Genomic DNA, 24299 nt, shown 5'->3' with positions numbered 1-24299 from the left:
GAAAAAGTCAACCAATCAAAACAAATTACCTTGGAAAACCCTGGAGACCGGGGGCCGATAATGGGCCGGTCAGCATTAAGGTAGAATTAGAAATACAAATTTTGCTGACCAAGGCTTTTTCATTTGCTGACAACGGTCAATATGAGGAGCACGCGTCTCATCTAGGCAAGCCTACTGCTAACCCTGCATATACGCGCGGAGAGCAGATCACATCTGTCACATATAAGACATCCCGTTCTCCCAAACAAAACAAGAAAACTCACACTTGTCCGTTCCACTGACGAAGTGCATCGACTCTATAACATGGCAGCTATCGACGTAGTCGTTATTGGAGGCTCGTTTGCAGGCCTTCATATCGCTCACTCTGTCCTTCGTGATGTACCTGACGCGAAGGTTGTGCTGATCAACCCCTCAACCAGCTTCTACTGGAATATTGCCGCCCCACGTATCGTCACCAAACCCAAGGCCTTCCGCCCCGAGCAGTACTTGCTCCCAATCAAAGATGCTTTTGCAGGCTACCGGCCCGACGCGTTCGAGTTCCTTCCTGGAGTTGCAACTGCTATCGATGCCGCTGCGAAGTCGGTCTCCGTAACCCCCAACGAGGGCGAGCCCAAAACACTATCATATGATTATCTCGTTATCGCGTCGGGCAGCACCACATCTGCCACTACCGGCTCGCTCACAGGCACATCCATTCCATTCAAGCAGTCGGGACACAATGACATGGAGCAGCTGATCGAATCGGCACAGGAACACATTGCTGGGGCGAAGGAGATAGTTATTGGCGGTGCAGGCCCTATCGGTGTCGAGCTGGCTGGAGAGCTTGCTGAAGCAGTGGAACAAAGTGGCAACGCCGGCAAGGTCTCCATCACGATTGTCTCAGCGACAGATCATGTACTCCCGATGCTCAAGCCATCTGCCAGCTCTGCTGCACGTAAGCTGTTAGAGCAGAAGAAGGTCAAGGTCGTGACCTCGAAGCGAGTCATTGGCGTCGAGACTCCGGCCGACGATAGTTCGACTTGGACAGTCTCACTGGAAGGCGGAGACAAACTTTCGGCTGACCTCTATATCCCCACTACCGGTGCGACCCCCAACAACAGTTTCATCCCAGCTCAATTCCTGGACAAGGACGGCTGGGTGACAGTGAACAAAGAGATGCGTGTTCAGTCAACCGACGGGTCACCTCTGCCTATCTTTGCTGCTGGTGATATCACCAACAACTCAATGCGCCTCAGTTTTAAGGCCATAGAGCAAGCGCATGTGGCGGCGGCCAACCTCAAAGCCGCAATTGTAGGTGGCACTGCCATCAAGACCTACGATCAGGGCGAGAACATTCTTATGATCGTGCCTGTTGGCGAATCTGGTGGCACGGGTCAGCTCTTTGGATTTGTGCCTTTCAGCTTCATGGTCAAGATGCTCAAGGGCAAGCACTTCTTTATTGATAAGGCCACTGGCGCACTCGCTGGCAAGGCTTAGGTGATATATCCCCAGATGTGTAAGGTTTGAGTGTATTCGTTTCGCGCATTTTCAGGGTTTAGAATGCTGGTCCATATTCCAGCAGTGGCTGCATACTCATGTACTTAATGCATAATTTTCCTATCCAGGAGTGTGAATGTCTTTCGAATGTCTTTACAGCAGAACAAGATGGTATGATGGTATATACTTGGCAACAGATACAACCTTGGAACGTACCACCTCCCATACCCGCTTTATCCGAAAACGGCCAGCTCCCTCGTTGCTTAACAATCACCGTTTTAATCGGGTTGTATAATAATCAACAATTATTTCACTTTGTTGTGCCGAGGGTCACGGTTTTCCTACCCAAAATGGCTGTCTCCGTCGGCCTCAGGTTGCTTCAATTCGTCCGTTCCCCACTGTTTTTTTTTTTCTCAAAACCTGGTTCCGTTGACACAGTTATGAGTTCATAGTACAACTATTGAACGTAGCTAGGAGCATGGGTATATAAATTATGCATATCAAAGCAGAAACTGCAGAAAGTGGAGTCTATCGACTGGAGCATCACCATCTCGAGAAGCTTCTCCGGGATCCGCCTGGTTTATAATTGGACAGATAGACCAACAGAGAATTGTATTCCATCCTCGGTACAGCCCCGCTTTGATGAGCGGCAATCGTCATATATAAAGAGCTCCCGCCATACTTCGGCAAATTTCTACTTCCCATCTTTGTCTTTCCTACTACACATCTACATAATGTCTGCCAACAAGGTTCTCACATTCAAGAAGATCCCCCAGGGATATCCCGTCGCTGGGCAGGACCTGGTCGTCGAGACCGCCGCCTATGATGCCAACGTTGCCGCTCCCGACAATGGCGTTGTCCTGCAGTCCCTCTACACCAGCTTCGACCCCTACATGCGTGGCCGCATGCGCCCCGCTGAGATCAAGTCATACGCCCCCGCCTTCGCCCTCGACAAGCCCATTGACAGCCGTACCATTGGTAAGATCGTGCGCTCCAACAATGCCAGTTACAAGGAAGGTGACCTGGTCATTGGCCACGTCCCAATCCAGCAGTACATCGCCCTTGGCGAGCAGGAGCTGGCCCGCATCCAAAAGTTGGACAACCCCCTTGGCCTCGAGGACATTCGTGTCTTCCTCGGTCCCCTCGGCATGCCCGGTCTGACCGCATACTCGTCTCTGTACGAGATCGGCAAGCCCAAGAAGGGCGAGACCATCTTCGTCTCCGCTGCCAGTGGAGCTGTCGGCCAGTTGGTCGGCCAACTCGCCAAGCACGAGGGTCTGCGCGTCATTGGATCCGTCGGCTCGGATGAGAAGCTCGAGTACATCACCAAGACGCTCGGCTTCGATGGCGGCTTCAACTACAAGAACGAGAAGCCCGCTGATGCCCTTGCTCGTCTCGCTCCCGAGGGTATCGACATCTACTACGAGAACGTCGGTGGTGAGCACCTCGAGGCTGCCCTCGATGCTATGAACAACTTCGGCCGTATCGTCGTTTGCGGTCTGATCTCCCAGTACAACTCCGCCCCCTACCCCATTAAGAACATCCACAATGTCCTCGTCAAGCGCATCACCATGCGCGGCTTCATCGTCGGTGACAAGGGAATGGGTGATATTTACGCCAAGGAGCACCAGGAGAATGTGCAGAAGTGGATCAAGGATGGCTCGTTCAAGGTGCTCATCCATGAGACCGAGGGCATCGACAACGCTGCCGAGGGCCTGATTGGCATCTTCCACGGCAAGAACTTGGGCAAGGCTGTCCTGAAGTTCTAAGTTCTTATGAGACTGATGAAATAACGAGATGCCTGGCGCATTGATTTTTTTGTTGACACATTGGGAGGTATCTATGTAATACCTCGGTTAGGACTCTTCAGTATGTACATGTACTAGTAGGGATAAAATGGATACCTCTCAAAATAGCCAAATCACACAAATGTTGCACATGAAATATAAACGGTCAATAAAGACAATATTAATCTGTAACCAACAAAGTCCATATACTACAAACGTAGGAAGAAGATAACCGCAGGGCTAAATGTTTCTCACCAGAGTGTCGGCCAATTTCGGCTGGGCGGACAGCCATCGACCAATCAACTGGCCCGTAAAAGGATGACATACCGAGTCGGACTCCCGAGGTCTCCAACTTCATCCGCTTGTGTTCGAACGGCGTTTCTGCTTCTTCACGATCATACTCTCCACTCACAATGGCTTCATTCGCGCGCTCATCTCTGCTGCGACAGACTCTCGCCCCCCGGGCGCCCTTCCTCCAGAAGAATGTCGGCGTCTCGCAGGTCGTCGCTTTCCATGCCTCCGCTAAGAAGCAGATCCTGCCCCCGTTGCCTCGTAAGTAGAGCTCCTGCCATAAGTCTTACTGCGACATTGCCAATGGATAGATCTATTTGGTGTTGTTTAGAGGTAGTTGCTAACGTGCTTTTTGCGATACAGAGTCTGTTCAGGGAACCAGTATGTGACGTCCGCGCCTTTCCTATCCCGACCCTCACTTTTCGATGGTATTGAGTATCTGCAATTCGTGAATATATGCGGTCTCCGTTGTTATCAGCGCTCGAACAATGCCTACAGCCGAATCGCAAATATCGCCTTTCCTGGTAATCTTTGATATTGACCTATCCCGATAGTGAACGACCCTGCTCCCATTCCCGAAACCCACCCCTCCGAGGGCAGCTACCACTGGTCTTTTGAGAGGTTTGTGCTCCTTTTTGCGCGCTGCAATGTCGACCTATATCACCCCTTCCGATAACCCCGGCATTTGCGGAAAAAATACCCGACTAACATCCACCTCAGACTGGTCTGCGTCGGTCTGGTTCCTCTCAGCTTCGCCCCCTTCGCCGCTGGCTCCCTCAACCCCGTCATGGACGCCATCCTGTGCTCTCTGCTTGTCGCCCACTCGCACATCGGATTCCAGTAAGAGCCTCCCCGCTCTATCCCGCCATCCCCCCCAGATCTACCCCAGATCCGCAACCCGGAAGTCGCAATCTAACATCTCTACTAGGGCCGCCATTGTTGACTACTTCCCCCTTCTCGTGTGCCTAAGTTCCGGGCCACCTGCAACTGGCTCCTACGCGCGTTCACCCTCACCACCGCTGTTGGTCTGTACGAGTTCGAGACGAACGATGTTGGTGTGACCGAGGCTCTGCGTCGTATCTGGACGGCATAGAGTGCTGTTGCGGTTCTTCTTTTAGACATATTGTCTTTCTATTTCCTTTTTTCCCCCTGATTACCGATTTGGTTCTGGTCTACCCGGGCGTTCTGTTCCGCCTCTGTATATGTCGTTGATTATTTTTCTTTTGTCTCTCAGTCCGAAATTATTGATCGGTGTCGAATTCCTGCTGCTCGGGGTTGTTTGTGAGCTATAGAAAAAAACGGAATATAACCTTGTACGAGAAGACAACCTTGGTGCTTTCTGTTTCTTTCTGTATACCATGTAGATCTGCAGCCGGATTTTGTGTACTCTCTGCACGGTACATCAAAACATGCGGTAAATAGTTAGCAGTAGTACCATTTAATATGAGCATGGTGTTTCTACCCACCCACCAGACAGCATTCTTAAACAAATTCTAATCCTTTTTCATTCTATCCTTCCAAAATGGAATAATGATGCAATGACACAGACAAGGCTAACGACAAAGACATCCTAATACCTCATACCAGAGACCCTCACTCGTCCTCATCATCCCCAAGCAACTCCTCATCGTCATCCGCCCTCTGCATAACAGTCTCAATGACCTTGAGCGTTGCTTTGAGCGGCAACCCAATGACATTATCATAACTGCCATCAATCTTCTCAACAAGAATAGACCCAAGCCCCTGCAACCCATAACCACCAGCCTTATCCGCGCCCTCACGGGTGCGCACATAAGCCATAATCAAATCATCAGTAACATCACCATCAAACCGCACCGACGTCTCCTCAACTGTAGTCTCAACCGCATACCCCGGGTCCCGGGCACTAGCCAAAGGAGCCATAGCCACAAGCGCGGTGTAGACCTTGTGGTCTCGGATATCACGCAGCGAGCGCAACATGGCCATGTGGTGTGCTTCGGAGCGGGGCTTTTCGAGGATCGAGCCAGTGGATGGGTCGACGACGACCGTGTCTGCGGCTAGGATTAGAGCTGGCTCGCCCTTGATTTCGTTGTTGACTTCTTGCTCGTAGACTGCTTGGGCCTTTTTCGTCGCTGTTGCTAGCACGTACTCGAATGGGCCTAGGCTTTTTGGTAGGTCTTCTGCGGCGTTGGAGGGGATGATTTCTATGTTTGGGAGGCCCAGGAATGACATTATTTGTTTGCGCCGTGGTGATTGTGAGGCGAGGATTACGCGCTGGCTGCGGAGGCTGTTTAGGACTGGGAGGTTGAGGGGTGGTGGGCGTGGGAGTGGTGCCCCGCGGTTGGCTTTCGGGACGGGCTTGTCGTAGGCTGGGGGCGGGTCGGATTCGGTGGTATCGAAGTCTTCCATGTGAGATAGGAGGGATTCTTTGGTGTCCGTCATGTTGCGCGATTTGGCGTTTGCCTGGTGTTTCGGACGTTGGTTTTTGGTGTTGCGAGCAGCGATCCAATGCGGGGAATCAGGTGCTCTCTCCGTTCGCTTGTTGAGGCAATGGCCTTTGTGTGTAGTCGACCGACCTTGCCAGTATATGTAACAATATTCAATTTGGAATCCCGGCTGTCCACGAGGTCCTGGAGGTTCCGGGTTTGTGTAGAGTGTGGAGTCCGCATTTGCTTCACCTTAATGGGGCTCGGTTTCTCTGGCAGATATCAGGCGGTAAGCCGATGCTCTCGGTATGCTATGCCCGTTGCAACCCCTAAACACATGTGCAGTCTATATTCAGATATCGCTCCTGTCACCGCTGCATTGATTATTTAATTCGCCTGACTTTCCCAGCCTGTAAGATACACTTCCTTGTACAGTCTGGTTGGCAACTTAAATGACTGCAATCTATTCTCCGTAACCCTGTCCACGTGATACGGCCGAAGTACGGCTCGGTCAAATATTTGGTTGAAAAGGATGTCGCCGTGGGTGCTCAATCAGAGCTGAAAAGAACTTGATTTCAGGCTAGCTGTTGGGAAAGAAAAACGCCCCAGTTGCTTCGCGGCAACAGCCATGACCATATACATTCTGGTACGCAGGGGCAGAAACAAACCAGAAAAAATAAAAATAAAAAAGCTTGAAAATGTACAATAATAAAAACAGAGGAAGACAAGAAGTACAAAATTTGAGGCACCGTATTGATAGTTGTTTACTCCACCAGGTACGGTGGAGGATCGTGATCGACATCAAATCATATGCGAAGACCAGATCTGTTCAGGCAACGAGAAAGCCCCGCAATTGATCATTTCCAAGATCTCCGTCCGTATTTCGTAATACAAGGGTTGAATAGAAAGACAAGAAAAAGAGATTCGTAGTGTGGGTATAGAGCCATGTGGCCCAAATTCGAGGAAAACCGCTCGGACCTCGGCACATGCCAGCAAACCCAGATCGATCCCCGGCATCGACCAGCGGAGGGGAACAGGGTCTGCAGGATGCTGAATCAAAGCGCAATGAAATGCCGAGGGAAATAGAATCACGTTGGGCGGAAAGAGTCGTCCACGCGGCCACCTTTGCTCTCGATCTCTGCGATAAGATCGTGGCGTTCTTGCAGCTTCACGTGAATAAAGTCCACAGTCTTCTGCAGAACAATGCTCTCACTCCGGCCCTGGCCCTCCAAACCAGGCACCAGTTCAGTTAGGCGATCGAAGCCTTCGCGAATGGCCGCGCGCCGCTTTTGCTCCGAGGCAATGTGATTGCTCTTTTTTCTTGATCGGTAAGGCGAGGCTTGTCCTTGTCCTGGGTAGATCCCTGCTTGGATGTCCCATTCGGCGTCGAGGACGACCGATCATGGTCATCGTCTGGATTCATCGTGGTGGTCGAAGACTGGAGGATTTCGAGAGGAACTGAGGGCGTGGGGTAGATGCGCCGGGGGTATAGTTCGGGGCTCGTGGTTTCGATTGGATGGGATAGACCGCTATTGTTATTGTCGAGCGTCTCCGTCTAGCCAAGGCGTAAATGAGAGAGGTGATTGTAATGGGTAGGCAATGGGAGAATGTGAGAGGAAGAAAGAGGGAGTAGAGAAACACGGGAAAGCGATAGGAAGCGATAAGGCTAAAGGCCAATGCGGAGTAAAACTGGAGGCCGAGAACGGGGCCTTGGCAGCCTCTATGTTGTAAACGTCATAGAGAGGGTCCACTGAACATCTTGCCTTCTCTCTTTTTCAACGTCAGTTTTGTTCTTGCACCCCGGACTTGTAGGTCAATTTACTATTCGAGATCATCTTCCCCTTTATTGGAACTTTGACCAAGTGAAACAATTATCTGGTCGCTCATCGCCAATCTACAACCGTCTATCTAACTCCAACCTTTCGAAGTTACCAACGCCGCGGTAGTGCTTGTACCACCATGGCCTTCGATCCGCTGCGCGGCTCATGCTCTTGTGGTCGGATCGAATATCAAATCAATATCCCGGACGATGTGACCGACCATGCCGAAGTATACTTCGACAGCAGCCGAGACAATCGTTGGTAAATCTAAGCTAGGCTTGTCGATCTCCCGGCTAATATCGAGTCCTAGGTCGATTTCACGGAACGCCTCTTTCGGCATGGCTACGAGTGCCCCTCGACTGGTATCAATCCCACACGCAGTCCTTCTTCCCAGATGAATCACACTCTTCCATTCGCCGCGTTCATTCGCCCCGCCATGCACCCCAAACCCAACGTGTCTTCTGTGGCTACTGTGGTACACCCTTGACCTTCTGGACAGAGGAGCCCATCGAAGAATCTAATTTTATGTCTGTCACAATTGGCAGTCTCCTAGTAGATGACCAGCGCGCACTGGATGATCTAAGATTACTTCCACGGGACTTTGACGAGGAAGCCCCCCGCGCCGGTGTCTCGACCACATCTGATCTGGCATCACCCCCAGAGAACGCTTCCTCTTCGGTCGTTGCTTCGTCACATACTGATTCTCCTAATATCTCAAGGAGTCTGCAGCGCGGTAGAACGGGAGGGATTCCTTGGTTCGAAGAGATGGTAGAAGGGAGCCGGCTGGGTCGTCTGATGCGTTCTCGGCGTGGTATGGGCGTCAGTGATGATCAATCGACTTCAATTCAGTGGGAATTCAGTGAATGGCATGATGATGGAACCGGCGCGGGTGGGTTCCTTCAACAGGATTCGGACTCAGGCGGATACTTTAGAAAAAATAGGAAGCGGGTGAACCGGGCTGATGCTGAGGTTGAATCTGCACCGAAGCGCGCATGGTAATACTTGCAAGTCTCTATGGATGCGCCTTGAGCTTTCGATGCTCAATGTAATAAAGGAGAAATTAATGCTAGCGCTTTTTCTTTTCTTTTCTTTTCTTTTTTCTTTTGTACATTTGACTACTATGGAAATGAGAGGACGGAGAGTGACGGGAAGACAATCCAATACTGTACATATCGCTCTGTGACTAAGTAACATATGTTGTAGTGGCCAGAGCTAGTTGGCCTCTAAATTTCAACATTCTTCGGTGATTATTCAACGTATCATAGGAATACTTAAGTCACAGTTTCTGGGCGTGGCTGTCAAGGATAAGTCGCATACCTCACTTTTGGCCGGGTTCTTGAGGCTGTATACCCAGTTCATGGGATATCCTGGTGGAGACTTTTAATTAACTCATAAGCCTACTTGTGCAGTAGTCGATAATTATGCTAGGATCTTCGGCGTTCTGGTTGGATAGCACCTCATCTAGGCGCTGAGATATATATTACATGCCACCCGCTTATCGCCTCAGACACAAGACCACGGTGCTTTCAGTTTTAGTACACCTCGTACTTCTTTACTTGCCATATCAGATGTTATATGATGCAACTCCAAGGCACCCGTGTCATAACATATAACATTGGAAGTGAGATCGACAAGTGGAAGGTTTGGGTCGCAAAGCATACCCGAAGCGGTCAAGCGCGATTCAGACAACGTGGGGGCTGAGCAACATCTTTATGACCACCCTATTTTTCTACCAGTGGAGAATATACAATACATTGTCAAGTGCTAAACATGGTATACTGTGGTAAACCAAGCAAAGGATGTGGCGAGTGCAGGTCCAGGAAGATCCGATGTGACCAAGCCCAACCCGCCTGTTCGCAATGCACCAGGGCCAAGCGGGACTGCCCCGGATATCGGGATCAACTGGCGCTAATGTTCCGCGACGAAAGCAAATCAGTAGTCCGAAAGGCGGCTGCGGCCTCGACACATAAGAATAAACGAGCAGAGCGATCGCCTCGCACTGCAATCCCAGAAGGGAACCCTGTGCGGCCTGAGCTTGGCACCGAGGTGGTGGAGCTGGACTTTGACTTCAACACTGATCCACAGCATGTCTATCTTATGCGACAGCTCTGGAATTGCCCGTTGGAGATCCAGCCCTCACAGGAGCTCGAAACCACCAAATATGAAGCAATCTGTTATTTCCTGCGATCCAATGCTATCCCCGGCAGTCTCTGGACTAATGAGATGATCTCCAATTTTTTGTTGCAGTCCGGGGGCCCTGCGAGCCAGCAAGCCATGAAGGCAAGCGTGGTTGCTACTGCCACGGCTATGCTCTCGCGAGTAAGAGGATTGCCGTCGCTTAATGATGTATCCCGTCGGGAGTATGGATCCGCTTTGAGATTGCTTAACACCACTCTAGCCGACGTGGAGGAGTCGAAGACAAATCAAACGTTAGGCGCTGTTATATTGCTTGCCATATATGAAGTATGGGATCTTGCATTCATGACCCCTTAGATGGTTATTGACGCCCTGTTTATAGCTGATTACATCGAGAGCCCCGGAGGATCTTCAGTGTTGGACCAACCATATCAACGGGGCAACAGCCCTGCTCGATATACGAGGCACTGATCAACTTAAGACTGACGCAGGTCTTCGCTTGTTTTTGTACCTTCGGTTTCAGATTGTGAGTGTCATCGGTTACCCCTTCGATCCTAAGCTAACACCTCAACAGACCATCAGTTGCCTACAACGAGACGCACGAGTGCCTGAATCACTACTTGAATGCACGAGACTCGCCATGTTTCTTCAGCCAGCAGAAGCTCACGGCAATCGCCTAGTCATGATAATTGGCAAACTATCGAACCTTCGCGCCGACATCTGCGCCAATATGTACAGCGACGATCGGGAAATCGTATCAGCAGCGTCGGCCATCGAAGCCGATTTAATTGCGTGGCTGGCAGCTCTTCCCCCGGAATTCAGCTACACCACGCATATAACCACTCCCTTTGACTCTGCCTTCCAAAAGAGATTCCGAGGCATATCGCCATACGACAACCAATACCACGTGTACCCCTCCACCTGGGCCTGCAGTTCTTGGAACCATTACCGCAGCGCGCGAATCATCGTCAGCGAAATAATCCTTACTCGCATCCGGAAAATATCCGACAGTTCCTCTATGGCCTCATTGTCCGAAGAGTTCCGCCTCCAATGCAGGACACTGCGATCTACAATCCGGCGGTTAGCCGTGGAGATCTGTCGCAGTGTTCCATTTCACTTCAACGCCCACCATGTAGAGCGGGAGTCTAATCTCCCACCGCCAGAGAGCTATCTTGGGGGTCTTGTGCTCCTCTGGCATCTATTTGTGGCTGGAGTTGTTGAGGATTCCGGACACGGGCTGCACAGCTGGGTGATCAAGTGTTTGGAAATGATCGGAAACACAATGGGTATCGACCAGGCGCTGGCAGTGGCGGATATCGTCGCTGCTGATCCTGGAGATTTACATCCTGTGACTGAGGAAGAAGACCATCAGCCAAGTGTCCTATACGTTTGATCTGATGAGGCGACATCCAGTTTAATCGGCCCATAAGGGCAATACTTGGCAAGGGGGTATACGGCGACTGATATTGTTGTTTCTTTCTTTCTTTCTTTTCTTTACTTTCTCTTGTATTTATTATGCTGCACCAACAGCGTCAATACGTGTCTAATGATTTGTGTCTTTTTGTGTTATAGCCTGGGGTTTAGGAATAAGGCGCCGTCTTCGTAGGCGCCTGGTGTTTTGATTATCATTATGACTCACGAAGTGTCTCCAACAAACAATCGAAGCAAAGATAAAGCCTGTGCCATAATCAGTCATAGCTTCCAATAACATTCCAGAAAAGCCCTAAGAATGGGTTTTTCAGTTCATCCTCGTGGGAACGTCGACTACGCTGCGCCCTGTGCACCTGTGCAGGATTGCCGTGCGGGGCTGTGTTCGCTCCGCCACCAGTCACAAAGGATTCTGTCTGCGCACGTTGAAACTCACGGGAAATGCGTTGATATGATTGGTTAAATCCAAAAGCGACATTGAAAGCCCGATGATTCTTCTTGACCTAGCTGGTGCCCGGCTCCCAAGGCATACGCGAATGACATTGCCCCTCACTTGATACCTACTCTTGATACCCCTGTCAGCAGTAGGGCTGCAGTGGACTAAATCTGCCTTGTGATGAAATTATGCGCCTTTGACAGACTTTGGGCTGACAGTTTCATTAAAACCCTTGTCTTGACTGTTGACTGTTGGGGGTAAATCTTTGGTCAGAAGTGTGCCTTGGCCCATGTCTCTCTGCCCTATACCATCCATTCTTTGTATATTGGGTTCCACAGCTGAGCCCCTGATAGATGTCAGACATGTAGATATAAAGAAGGTGTTTCCTGGGTCAAACCCTTTGTCTGGAGCATACCATTTAAGGATATCTGGTTGGGATATATTCCTCACCTGCACTTCATCTTACAACATATACAATCTTCAGCCATGGGTGCTTTCGAAAAGACATCGATATGGCACGCCTTCTCATCCCATCGGAAAGAGCGCAAAGAGCAAGCAGGGACAACTACCACCAAAACCACACCGACGCATTATCCATGGTCCCGAGGCCGCACCACTAGCCCCAAGACATCAAATGTCCCATCAGACCTTCCGCCACCGTACGAAGAAGCCCAAGTCCCAACAATCAAAATCAGCGCCCCTGAAGAACTAGAATCCGATTCCCAGTACGCCTTCCTCGGCGAATTTCACACCATCTTCCTGGTAGACGACAGCTCAAGCATGAGAGGCGAACTTTGGCAAGAAGCGAAAGAAGCCATCGCAGCGATCGCGCCAGTCTGCACAAAATATGACCGCGATGGAATCGACATCTACTTCATCAACCACCGACCAAAGTCCAACACCAACATCAACACCAACTCCAGTTCCAGCTACAGCTACAACTCCAACTACAACTCCAACTCCAGCCGACGCTCAAAACTCAACGCCGGCGGATACCACAACATCAAAACCGCAGAGCGCGTCAACGAGATCTTCACCTCTGTCAGACCCTCTGGTGGAACAGGAGTCGGCGGCCGACTACATGATATCCTGGACCCGTACACGAAGTTGGTGGAAGCAAGGGAGACAGAGAGACGAGCGCAGAGGGACGCATCTGGCTCGGGCTTTTTGGCTAAGCCGGTAGACCCGGAGGCGGTTAAGTCGGTTAAGCCGATTAATATCATCACGATTACGGACGGGGTTTTCACGGATGATGCGGAGAGTATTATTATCAAGACGGCGCAGATGCTGGACGGGCCTTCTTGTCGTGCTATTCCGTGGCAGGTTGGGATTCAGTTCTTCCAGATTGGGAATGATGAGATGGCTCGGCGGTACTTGGAGGAGTTGGATGAGGATCTTGGGAGTCGGTGTAGTAATTTGCATATGAGGGATATTGTTGATACTGTTTCTTGGAGGAATCGGGCTGGGAAGAGGTTGGAAGGGGATGGGATTTTGAAGACTGTGCTTGGGGCTGTTCATAAGAGGTTGGATAGGAAGAAGGTTAGGTAGAGTTTAGATTGCCTAACTTGTTACTTTGTTACTGTCTATGTTTTATTATCCTCCAATCGCATTATGTTGAGCGAAAGTGACATATCGTCAGATTCATCCGATTAATCTCAGGAACCGCCCAGGTGGAGAATTCTCGGATGTTCCAAGGTTAGCTTCGAATCTCCAGGGCCAATGAGAATCCCGAATTTATTTTGTTTTGAGCCCTTGCAGCACACTGGTGATGTCGCAGTGCGTATTTATTTGTTTTCTAGAATCAACATAGTACGGAGTATATACAACATACATAGCCCATACTCTATTCTGGTATACCCTACTCCGTACATACTAGTTATGTACTCCGTACTCCGTATATATTCGTGAATAACTTTAACGTCAACCAAAAACTAATCTAATCAGTCTAATTAATCTAACTAACCGAATTAATCAGATTAACTTAACCAATCCAATCCACATCTAATTGTGTGCACCTTGCATGGAGATCGACGAACTACAATTGACGGGGCATCGGAGAATCCCAAGCCACCCCCAGGTGAAGATCCGAGTGAGGATATCCGATAATCTGAGATCATATTCTTTTCTTTCTCACTTTCTCTCATTCTCTCATTCTCTTTATATAAGAACCTAAATTCTCCCGGAATCGATCAGCACGGATTATTGAAAACTCCCAACTCCACTATTTCATCATCTGGTGATCGTCAAAAAGTCAACCCCCGCGCCGATCTCTTAAAACCTCGAATTGCCTCTCAATTCACTTCTCCCTTGATTTTCCTCACTTTCAGCCTATAGGGCTTCTCTTTCTACCCTTCCTATCTTTGTTTCAACCTCAATTTCCTCCCGTGTTTCAACTTCCCAGCCTGCAGCGCTAAGAGGCCTCTTAGCGCCGGACCCCCTACGCAGGAACATTCCCAATCCGAGTGGTCGGGCGCTTCCTCCTTCCGCTCGCTCATTGGCCGACCTTGTCGCCTGGCACTGCGGGAAATTGGGGGAATTTGACATCGCGGTTCCTGAAGCCTGTTGATTTGGTTTGGGCCTTGTGTCCAGGCCATGGCTTTGTGATTGCCCAAACCTGAAACGAACCGTTTATTCTTAGACCTGTCACTCGATTCTGAAACAGGTACAACGTGCTTCGAACCGGTAATTATAGCACCGCCTTTGTGGAGTTGGCTTTGTGTGAGCTTCGAAGGTTGTGTTTTGTTATTTAAGCTCGGAGTCCCTTTCTTCTTTGGAGCTGTATAGACCACTGTCCTTTTTGTTGCCTTGCATTTGCGTGTATTCTACTGGGATTCTGTCTTTTAGCATTTTCTTTGGTTGCTATTTTGCATTGTTGTGCATTCTCTTTCTGGGTTTCTTTTTATCTGTGCTATTACCTGCTCTGCTCAGCGATCTCTCTTTTACTTTTATTCTCCTTGCTGTCTTGCGATGATCTCGACTACCCTCATGACTTTCCTACTGTGAGTGTCCCCAAAATGCAATTGATATCTCCATGCGCTGACCGCAGTTCAGTATTACAAAACCGGAGGTCCGGTCGGTCAAGCTACTCGGATCTTGGGATAACTTCTCTAAGCAATATGTCATGGAAAGAGACACGCGAGCCGGTCCCGGACACTGGAAAGGATGCCATACCTTTACGGATATGATAGGCGACGGACCAGACAAGACCCAATGGCGAACAGGGGGTCTGAAGATGGGTGGTACTTACTGGTATTATGTGAGGCTCACATGCACGCATACGAGATAAAAGAGCTAACAAGGAGAACAGTATTTGCTCGATGATGATATAGAGTATTACAACGAGGCAGAGCCAACGACCACTATGTGCCCGCTTCTTCCCGGCCAGCCCATGAATGTGTTAAATGTCCCTATCATTTTACCTGACAGCCGCGCACATGGACGCTCGGCGAGTGGCAGCTCCCAGAAGTCCGACAATCTTCGCACGATGAACCCCGAAGACAAGTTTATGAACCCACGGAAGCCGCCACCCCAGCCTCAGCCTGTACGTCTTCAGACATCTGCAACAGTCCGCCGCGAAGCGAGTCCCGCACACTCTGAGAGTAGATCTCCGATGGCCGGAATACACCGAAGTGTATCTCAGCCCCACAGTGCCGCTCGCAAGGGCCACAAGAAAGATTCACGTTCTATGTCACCCCCGAGGGCCAGAGCCCTTCTGGCTGCTTTCAGGCAGCCCGCCGAGGCGGATAGGAAGTTCGAGCCAGTGCAACAAGGGAATGCTTCTAAGATAGTACCGCAGCAGAAGGAGGTTGCTGAGCATCGCCGCAATATCCCTGGTATCAAGGTTAACGCTGGAATTGCGATTCCATCCTCGAGCTCTTCCGACAAACCCGGCCCGTCCACCATTCAAAGTCGCCGTGCGATGAAAGCAAGTGCTGGGGAAATAACCCCGGGTCGTCTTCTTACAGTGCAGACGCGTCCGGAGCCACGCAAACTCAGTCCTTCTCGAAGCGCAAACGGAAACACTACGGAATTTGACGAAAATCGTGCGATCAGAGAAGCGCTGAAAGATATCGCCAGCTCCAGTGAATTGCCCACTCCAACTGCCGGCTTTACCAAAGAAAAGAGGCTCCCTACACTCCCAAACACGCCATCTTCAGTCATGGATGAGGCAGTTCGCGCCATCGACGAAAGAGACAAGGCGATGGATGACGAGATCCCGCGCAGTTATTTCTCCAGCATGACAGCAACGACAATCGACACTACCCACTCCCGCTTCGTGCCTGAATACAGTCGGTTCTCGGAATGGAGTACTGACACTGAAACCGACTACAACCCGCACGATTCGATGACATCGGCCTCGGCATCCGACCAACACCAGGATGAGTCTTCGGCCGAAAGATGGAGAACACCAGACCTCTCCCAGTCAGGCGATGGTGCAACGAATACCGACCCAAACACACCTCACCTCACTGTCTATTCCAAACCCTCGTCTCCGAACTCAGCATCCGGAGAGCTCCCTCCCTGGAGCGTCAATCTCCCCGAACTCACCGTCTCCCTGTCCACACCTGACATCGACTGTTCCGGGCTGGGCATCGACAACATGGACGAGGTGGAAAGCAATCCCAAGCGACACGCTGCCCTGTTTAGCGCCCTTGAATCCATGGAAGCCCTCGCGATGTCGCGTAGCCCCATTGGCTCCCCGATCCTGCTCCCCCAAGGCCCTAGAGGCTCTGACACGGACCGAGGTATCTCGCCTGTAGAGCGAAAAGTGAGCGAGACTTCCCTTGAACGCATTCGCTCCCGTCGCAGCAATGCCTCGTTCCAGGGGAATGCTACCATGCAGGAGTTGATGGATGAGCTCAGTTACCTGAAGAATCTGATCCAGGCTGACATGGACGGGGCTCCATTTTGATGAGAGCCTCCCTCTCAAATACTTCGGTCTCGTATCATTCTCATGTTCTTATTATCATATTGCTGGCGCTGGTCGTCGGTATTGGAGTTTTTGTACTCCGCAAATGTATCATTTAGCTCTTAATAGAGACGAAATCGTATCAATGGAAATATATCAAGAATAAAAGCACGTTTCCAATGTATAAACTAAACTAGTTGTCAAGTCGATGCAAAACTCCTGAGTGACGTTGGTTGAATCCCACACACCCACACCAAGATCGAAACAAAACACACGCGCCAAGAATCCCTCTGTATCCACCACCCGCGACAGCTTCAAAAAGCACAGCGCCACACCTCAATTCCTTGAACCCTTGATGTTTCCAAAAATAAGAATGGGCTGAATCTGCCATTTGTCTCGAGAAAGAAATACTCACAATGGCAGCCGATGGTCCCCAACTGACCCCCGTCGGGGAAAAGTCCCTACCAGCAAAATGCAAGGCGCAGTCCGTGGCGTACTGTCCCACGATGGACCTGATAGCACTGGCGACCGAGGACGAGGAACTGCGCGTGTTCCGACTTAACGGGCAGCGAGTATTCGGGGGTTCTTTTGGTGGAGATCCGTACCTAGGCGAGGATGAAGAGGATGGCGAGATTAGAGGGATGGCGTGGAAGGGGAATGGTGAGTTTGAATTTCCTTGTCGCTGGGCTTCGCTATATGTTATTTTCCTATAATCAGATCTTACCGGTCTTGCTTATTGATATCACGCGCGTTATTCACTAACGCTATACCAGGTCACCTCCTCGCTGTCGCGTGTGGAGATGGCTCGCTCCGCATCATCAGTTCGTACACCGGGAAGACGGTGCACCACTACCAGACCTATCAGGGCAAAGAGGAACAACCCAATCCCAAGAACCCAACACCCAAGGCAATGTGCGTGGGGTGGGGTGTCAATTTCACCGATAGCAAAGCCGCACAGCGACATTTGCATGAATCAGCGGGCCAGATCTCCGTCGATGACCTTTTATCCCCGGGAGTGTATCCCTCCAAGGCAGGTGCCATGCTCAAAGCTGATTTACCCAGGGAGCTTGCCTTGCTGGATATTGAGAGCTCGCTGCCAAAGCTGAGCACCCTGCCTGCAACAGGAGGCGAGGACGATGTCTTCAGCTCGCGGGCCTCGCTCGACGCCATCTTCCATTCTTCCAAGGATACCAACGACTCGGTTGATGTGCTCTCCGTAGGATTTGATGACGGTACTGTCCACCTGCGCATCTTTGATTGCTTCGAGATTGGCTCTTTCCCTGTGGGAAGCTCCCCCGGTATCTCTGACTCGTGCCGTATATTGCGACATGCTTCGCACCCCTTGAGCTCCACTCATGCTCTACTGACATCGCCGGTTAATGGAGGTGCGCGTGGTCCCCTTGAGCTTGTTACGATGGACCTTCGCTTTATTACGAAGTCCGGGAGATACTTGTCTCTTCTTGCATCGAAGACCACCCAGCTTCAGAATTTGCTCCGCTATATTGGTCAGGTACAGCGGCAGATTGAGATTGAGTGGAAGAATGCCCAGGAGCTTCCTGCGCGGTTCCTGCGCAGTGTCAATGAGGAATTACAAGAGAAATGCCAGTGTGATTTTATCACTGCTATCTACCACCTGGTGGTTACTGGTCATTGTTTCGAGCCGATGAAAGAGTTCCTTACGGATATTGTTGGAGAAAGGGTATGTGAGCCTGGCAATTTGGGTGACGGTGCGCTAATGAAGGAAATAGGGCCACAAGAGATGGGATAAGGCTGTCTCGGGTGGCTACGAGAATATTCGGCGACTGACACACGAATGTCTCCTCCCGGCCTTGGAACGCAGTCAAGTGCTTCTCAGTCGATTAGTTGGGTTGTCTAGATTCCACAAGCTGAGTGATGTCCTTGGACTGGACACTACCAAGCTCAATGCTATCGTGGAGACACTTGATTGTCTCCATCTTCTTGCGCACCGTGTTCTCACGCATGCCAACGAGGAACTGGGCCAATTTGCTGCTTTCTCTAGATGGCTTCGTTACGAAATCCACGTTCTCAACAGCGAGCCCTTATCCCAGACACTGGAAGAGCTACAGGAGAAGAGAGACTTATTCGATGTCCCTCCTACTGTGAAGTATATTAAAGGCGCACTGACCAAAAGTGCTCTGCGGAACTTCATTCGCCAACTTCCTATGATCGGAGTTGTTCAGCCCCCTGCCCCTCCCACTGACAAGTGGCTTCCCGGTGGCCACGGCCGCTCGTTCTTCGACACTTACAAGTCACTTCTTCAGCAGCAACGCGACTCCCGGGACAAGGGTGGGGATGGAACATCGGTCGAGACGCCTAAGCTTAATGACTTGACGAGGCGCCTAGGCATCCAGTTTGAGAAGGTCTTTGGAGAAATTGCCTTGACACAGCGCAGGGGTATTCTCCATCGCTCGCCTTTGACCCTTCACTCTGATTGTGACCAAGGGGTCACCGACTTAACTTTCTGCTACGAGGTGCGCCTGAGACTGTTGAATTCCCTCTTGTTCCAAATGCTAACTCGCGCCACAGGATGCCATTGAAGGCCAGCCTTGCTCGATATACGTCGCTACCCGATCAGTCACATCAAAACATCAAGGTTCGTCACACAATTACTCTTCAAATTCCAGTTGCTTATATCCTCGGCACTAGTATACCTCTACCGCGTTGTCCTCAACTCCATCGGCGGCGTCAGTTCAACAAGAAGTACATCTCTCGCAACCCTCGACCTCAAAAACGGCGAAGTCCGCCAACTACAATTCGTCAGCGACGACACAATCATGATTCTCTGGCGCGACAGCAGTAAGTCACTCACACATTGTGTTGTCATATTTCTATTCTAGGTTCTATATGCACAATCTAACAATCTACCCGAACAGAAGGATCCTCCCATCTCCTCCACTTCCCCTTCCAGCCCGCTCCTACACGATCCCAGAGCGAAACAACCGACCCATCACCTTTAGTGCTTGACTACGTTGAATGCGACAGCACGCCATCCGCTTCTAAGCCTACTATCTCAGCCACGACGCTAGACGTCTCGCCTGAATCCCCTTACGCAGGCGTCCTTATACATCTCTTTGCTCCACATGGCCCTAAGGCGCGGCCTATACATGTCGATGTTAATGGACGGAAGGGACGGCGCGCTATTTGTGTTTTGTATGGAGATGCTATGCGGTACGAGGTTTTGGACTTGGATGCTGCGATGATAGAGGATGAGGAAGAAGACGAGGATTATCAAGAGGGGGATGAGGGAAGATGACGACGATGTCGATGATGATGAGGAAGTTTTCGATAGTGATGAAGAGAATGACGAGAATTAGGATCACATTAATACATGACATGACTATATATGTGCTAGTAATATTGAACTGATTTCCTTGGTTGTTGGTGGTCGAACAACTTCTAGAAGCAAAAGCCGGTGTTAACCGCTGGTGTGGCAACAGCAGTAGAAAATCCTGAGGCGTTTTGTGCGAATGAAAGTGTGCCAATCATCCTTCCGTAGCTACGTACCTCTATACTCAAAGCACAAATGGTGTAAATTCTAAAACTCAAAGACTTGTAATATTTCTGCGAAATTCGATATCCAGTCTTTCTGGCGGTCATCGTCCAAGGAAACCCGCTTCTCGTCCTTCGCACCAGCCTCCCATTCATCTCTGGTAACAGCATTCCACAAGGCGCAGTTGCTTGGCAGGGGGAACTGGAGTTCGCCTGCAGTTAGTGAAGACCAGGCATTAGCATCAACATGCATTCCATCTCTTATACTCGAGCTGCTTGCCTTCCCGCAAACTTTGTACAAGGCTATGTTAAATCGTTTGATTTCCTCAATGCCAACCCAGACGAAGGAATCCAAGTCACCTTCGTCATACTTGGCAAGAATGTTTGGATAATAGAACATGCCTAGTCTTCGACAACTTCGGACAAGAGCTTCGAGTAAACCCAGATCAGCAGGGGGAGAGAGATTTTCAAGTCGAAATCGATAGCATCCCGGTTGCTGATAACGAAAGAGAAGATGATATGTAATAGGACAGCCTGGTATGTTGGTATTGGCCAGACACAAGTACTGCCAGCTCTAGCTGCTTCCGAGGCATCCCATTTCTCCTACCAGCAGAGTCTTAGCAGAGCTGGCATATTATGGGAAATATTATTTGTAACGCGAACCTTTTGATCTCGAAGAGCCAAGTCAAGTTTACCGTGAAGCTCCACCGCCGCTGACTGCGCCGGCTGTTCCCTCGTAGCCCACAGGCCTATAACAACCATTGTCTGAACCAGGAGGGGCGTTTCCTGGCGTATGTCGAATGTTGCTTTGTGGATAAACGGCCAAGAGGGATGGAAAGCCTCAAAATAAAGACGGATGCACTGCTCCGTCTTCTCTGTATTCTGTAATCGTGGCTGATCATGCCTCACGCTCGATGCACGATGTGTTCCGGATCCGGGAGATTGGTCTTCTACCGTGCTAGTAGGGTCGTCGAAAGAGCACGGTATCTTGCGACGTATACATTCATTACAAGGTACGCCTCCTTCGCAGCGAGATTTCCCTGCGTGACAGCTTTCACAAGCTCGCTGTGCACGCTTGAGAGGTTCAATTATTCCATGACGCTGACGGACATGGCGTCGAAGTGTGTCACTTAAGACGAGTTAGAGTGGGTGATTGCGAGGGTTAATGTACAAAGAGGCTAGATATCTTCGTCCGAATTCTCGGCCACAGTTCGTACATGGAAAAGCCTGCTGCTGAGAGTGTTTTCCTTCGTGGCGGTGCAGGTGCTCCTTGCGCCGGTAGCTGGCATTGCAGCCGGGAAAGTGACACCTGAAGGTGGGAGAATTGACCTCAATCGGCGATTGCAGTGGGAGGTCTATTTCATTGCCTAGGCTTGCCATAAGATAGTCAAAAACTGGGACGTGATGAGCGAGATGTGCCCCCGGGTGATGTGCTGATATCAGTCCCGTGAACCGGCGAACGCTATTGGCTGATTAGGTCCACTATAATTTTGGAGTGTACACTGGTCTTCATTCCAACAACCTACGAAAGGGGGAAATGGCTTCTAGGGATGCTATAATGGAACGTCTACGGTTTAATCCTAGGCCACAATGTAAGTTAAAATAACAAGAAGAATATTGTAGAGAAATAAAATCCTTGTCCAACATGCCGCTACATCCGCTGTACGTCGGCCCCCAACCGGCATCCCGCCGGTAACCCGCCGGCATTCCACCGGTCTCCCACTCCTCCTCTGTTAGTACATCCCCTTTACTAACGTCATGACGACCAATTTACTCATATTTTGTCATTTAGGTCCACCATGAGCCCCAAAATTACAAATTAGCTAGACCGGGCACAGGTATAAGTTTGCAGTAATGCACCTCCATTGTTGGACACAGTTACAACACATCTGACAATTTGTTCGAATAACATAACCTTACATCTTTCTTGACTTAACATGTCTCCTACCATTCTCATCGTCGGTGCCACGGGCAACACTGGCCAAGCTGTTGCTGAAACCCTACCGAAGTTGCTTCAATCAAGCAATGCTTTGTCTGGACACCGTGTTATTGCTCTTACTCGTTCTATGAAGAGCCCAGTGGCACAAAAGCTTGCCAAACTCCCTGGAGTCGAAGTGATAGAGCAGAACTGGGTTGAAATCACATCTGACTGGCTCCGCGAACATCAAGTAACCAGAGCCTTCATCGCATCACACAATGAACCAAATCACTTCGCTGAAGAGTCGACATTCCATATTGCTGCCTTGAACGCTGGTGTTGAATACGTCGTGCGAATCTCAACCACTGCTGCAAACGTCCGCCCGGATTACCCCGCTTACTATCCACGTGCACACTGGGCGATCGAGGCTCTTCTTAGCTCGCCCGAATTTGCCAACCTGCAGTGGACTTCACTCCAGCCAAACGTCTTTTCGGGGTTCTACTTTTCAAGCGCCGTGGAATTGATCAAACAGTACCGCAAAACTGGAAAGCAAGAAACTCTCAAATTGTTGGCATCGGAGGATGCGCCTGTCGGTGTGATCGACCCTTACGAGGTTGGAGTCTTTGCGGCTCGTCTCTTGTCCCAGGAGGAAGTTTCTGTGCACAACAAGGCCAAGTATGTTCTTAATGGACCAGAAGACGTTACTGGGAGACAGATAGTGAAGATGGTCGAGCAGTATATTGGTACGCAGGTGGATCATGTTAGCTATAAAGACATGTCATTCCTTGACATGCTTTATGAGCACAAGTTTGCCCCAACTGGCCAATCGAAAAACGTGATACTTTCCATCAGACACGCCCCGGAGACAGCGTGGGAAGGAAAGTGCACAGCTTCAACCACGAGCAAGGAGGTATTGGAGCTTGCTGCGCCTAAGGTTACACCTGCTGAGATGTTGAAGGGCCTTCTGGAGGAGTAAGGAAACATATCAATTGTACATGGGTGATTTCGAAGGTCTCAAATCACCTGTTTCCTCTCTCATCCTACTGCATATGTAAATTAATAAGAAGTTTCTGCTGCTCCTTTGACTAGCATTTCCCAGATCACAATGAGAACATCCTTTCAAGCACGAGAAGACCATGTTATTCTGCCTAGTTCAGGATGGGATGTCAAAGGTTCTATCTGGCGCTGTCGTAACCTATCAACATCGGCATGGAATGCCCCCGTCACAACTTGCTTTTATTTAACCGGTCATGTGTGCCCAGGCGCTGAAGATATACATGTGATCTATCCCTGGATGTTACCGTCCTGAGAAGAATCCAAGTACCTACCAGATGGCCTCGAAGGTGATGATGGCGGACTGCCACTTCGCGCAACAGGAGTTGAACGATGATCTTGTCTCGTCTATTACTAGTCTTCTCGATTCCATAGATGTCCCGAACCTTCTTTGGAGCAACTACCTACTCACTGTCTTTCGAGTTCGCGCGGTTGTGAATATTAGTATATGATGGAGTCTGTCAACAAGACTACAGTGGGGAAGAACAATGTGATCAGGGTCATAGATGGGGATGGGGATGATAATAGAAATCTAACTAGCTGCCATGAAACTGCGTCTATATAGCTTCATGGGACAAAGAAATCGAGGACAGAGACTAGAAATATATAGCAGAAACCAAGCAAAAGAAGATCAGTCACAGACTGCATGAAAGCTCCGCTATGAATGCATCAGTATATACTATGGATATATTGTCTCGAATAACCGCCTGGGAGCTGAAGTGGGACCTAGCTGCGTTCAAGATTTGGTCATGACTGCACACCCCCTGGTGAGTCAGTTCAAGCCGAATCTGAAGACCACCACCATTATCGACTAGCTCACGGACAATGTTCTCCTTTATAGTAAGATCGCGGCTAATATGTTTACCAGTCACTCCCAATCCAGACACGAACAGGTGAACTAGTGAGATATAAGACAGAATTTACTATAGCCTCCTATGATGGTACATCAGATCTATTCCAGGTGTAATTCGGACACTGCCTTAGAATCCCTTGGGTATGACTGTGAATAAATGGATGATCTTCTTTGAAGCTCATCACAGCTGATGAGTCACATGATATTCCATTTGTGCCATTGAAGCAAGTCTGTGATTCCTTGTGCGCTACTTTCTTGGTGTATACAAGTGCTTATG

General features: G+C 49.9%; 13 protein-coding genes across 13 annotated transcripts; 9 read left to right on the top strand and 4 right to left on the bottom strand.

The window, feature by feature from the left end:
* Positions 1 to 303: 303 nt before the first annotated feature.
* On the top strand, positions 304 to 1476 carry N7489_005531 (NAD(P)/FAD-dependent oxidoreductase; the record flags this gene model as incomplete). Its single annotated transcript, XM_056711283.1, has 1 exon — positions 304 to 1476. The coding sequence occupies one exon, from the start codon at positions 304 to 306 to the stop codon at positions 1474 to 1476; it is 1173 nt and encodes a 390-aa protein (XP_056569704.1).
* A 734-nt stretch (positions 1477 to 2210) lies between these two features.
* N7489_005530 (MDR family NADP-dependent oxidoreductase) lies at positions 2211 to 3245 on the top strand (the record flags this gene model as incomplete). The annotated part of the gene is made up of 1 exon (XM_056711282.1): positions 2211 to 3245. One exon carries the CDS (start codon positions 2211 to 2213, stop codon positions 3243 to 3245), a length of 1035 nt encoding a protein of 344 aa, XP_056569703.1.
* Positions 3246 to 3629: 384 nt separating this feature from the next.
* N7489_005529 (CybS family protein) lies at positions 3630 to 4647 on the top strand (the record flags this gene model as incomplete). Its single annotated transcript, XM_056711281.1, has 6 exons — positions 3630 to 3815; positions 3918 to 3935; positions 4109 to 4175; positions 4275 to 4394; positions 4483 to 4492; positions 4525 to 4647. Exons 1-6 carry the CDS (start codon positions 3677 to 3679, stop codon positions 4645 to 4647), a joined length of 477 nt encoding a protein of 158 aa, XP_056569702.1. The 5' UTR covers positions 3630 to 3676.
* A 500-nt stretch (positions 4648 to 5147) lies between these two features.
* Positions 5148 to 5975, bottom strand: N7489_005528 (nucleotide diphosphatase; the record flags this gene model as incomplete). The annotated part of the gene is made up of 1 exon (XM_056711280.1): positions 5148 to 5975. One exon carries the CDS (start codon positions 5973 to 5975, stop codon positions 5148 to 5150), a length of 828 nt encoding a protein of 275 aa, XP_056569701.1.
* A 1072-nt stretch (positions 5976 to 7047) lies between these two features.
* On the bottom strand, positions 7048 to 7369 carry N7489_005527 (uncharacterized protein; the record flags this gene model as incomplete). The annotated part of the gene is made up of 2 exons (XM_056711279.1): positions 7048 to 7322; positions 7354 to 7369. 2 exons carry the CDS (start codon positions 7367 to 7369, stop codon positions 7048 to 7050), a joined length of 291 nt encoding a protein of 96 aa, XP_056569700.1.
* Positions 7370 to 7918: 549 nt separating this feature from the next.
* Positions 7919 to 8778, top strand: N7489_005526 (uncharacterized protein; the record flags this gene model as incomplete). The annotated part of the gene is made up of 2 exons (XM_056711278.1): positions 7919 to 8036; positions 8090 to 8778. 2 exons carry the CDS (start codon positions 7919 to 7921, stop codon positions 8776 to 8778), a joined length of 807 nt encoding a protein of 268 aa, XP_056569699.1.
* Positions 8779 to 9549: 771 nt separating this feature from the next.
* Positions 9550 to 11308, top strand: N7489_005525 (Zn(II)2Cys6 transcription factor; the record flags this gene model as incomplete). The annotated part of the gene is made up of 3 exons (XM_056711277.1): positions 9550 to 10242; positions 10298 to 10441; positions 10490 to 11308. The coding sequence occupies 3 exons, from the start codon at positions 9550 to 9552 to the stop codon at positions 11306 to 11308; spliced, it is 1656 nt and encodes a 551-aa protein (XP_056569698.1).
* Positions 11309 to 12265: 957 nt separating this feature from the next.
* Positions 12266 to 13327, top strand: N7489_005524 (uncharacterized protein; the record flags this gene model as incomplete). The annotated part of the gene is made up of 1 exon (XM_056711276.1): positions 12266 to 13327. One exon carries the CDS (start codon positions 12266 to 12268, stop codon positions 13325 to 13327), a length of 1062 nt encoding a protein of 353 aa, XP_056569697.1.
* Positions 13328 to 14746: 1419 nt separating this feature from the next.
* On the top strand, positions 14747 to 16691 carry N7489_005523 (uncharacterized protein; the record flags this gene model as incomplete). The annotated part of the gene is made up of 3 exons (XM_056711275.1): positions 14747 to 14778; positions 14831 to 15035; positions 15087 to 16691. The coding sequence occupies 3 exons, from the start codon at positions 14747 to 14749 to the stop codon at positions 16689 to 16691; spliced, it is 1842 nt and encodes a 613-aa protein (XP_056569696.1).
* Positions 16692 to 17104: 413 nt separating this feature from the next.
* N7489_005522 (uncharacterized protein) lies at positions 17105 to 19962 on the top strand (the record flags this gene model as incomplete). The annotated part of the gene is made up of 6 exons (XM_056711274.1): positions 17105 to 17348; positions 17462 to 18387; positions 18437 to 19180; positions 19236 to 19302; positions 19356 to 19505; positions 19583 to 19962. 6 exons carry the CDS (start codon positions 17105 to 17107, stop codon positions 19960 to 19962), a joined length of 2511 nt encoding a protein of 836 aa, XP_056569695.1.
* Positions 19963 to 20244: 282 nt separating this feature from the next.
* On the bottom strand, positions 20245 to 20598 carry N7489_005521 (uncharacterized protein; the record flags this gene model as incomplete). The annotated part of the gene is made up of 1 exon (XM_056711273.1): positions 20245 to 20598. The coding sequence occupies one exon, from the start codon at positions 20596 to 20598 to the stop codon at positions 20245 to 20247; it is 354 nt and encodes a 117-aa protein (XP_056569694.1).
* A 2-nt stretch (positions 20599 to 20600) lies between these two features.
* N7489_005520 (uncharacterized protein) lies at positions 20601 to 20960 on the bottom strand (the record flags this gene model as incomplete). Its single annotated transcript, XM_056711272.1, has 2 exons — positions 20601 to 20801; positions 20862 to 20960. The coding sequence occupies 2 exons, from the start codon at positions 20958 to 20960 to the stop codon at positions 20601 to 20603; spliced, it is 300 nt and encodes a 99-aa protein (XP_056569693.1).
* A 1175-nt stretch (positions 20961 to 22135) lies between these two features.
* Positions 22136 to 23092, top strand: N7489_005519 (NmrA-like family protein; the record flags this gene model as incomplete). Its single annotated transcript, XM_056711271.1, has 1 exon — positions 22136 to 23092. One exon carries the CDS (start codon positions 22136 to 22138, stop codon positions 23090 to 23092), a length of 957 nt encoding a protein of 318 aa, XP_056569692.1.
* Between the last annotated feature and the right edge of the window lie 1207 nt (positions 23093 to 24299).

Source organism: Penicillium chrysogenum (genome assembly GCF_028827035.1).
Source record: "Penicillium chrysogenum strain IBT 35668 chromosome Unknown utg000002l_segment0_segment0, whole genome shotgun sequence".
NCBI lineage: Eukaryota > Fungi > Ascomycota > Eurotiomycetes > Eurotiales > Aspergillaceae > Penicillium > Penicillium chrysogenum.
The sequence above is the reverse complement of the archived record's forward strand: the minus strand, read 5'-3'. Positions and strand labels throughout refer to the sequence as shown.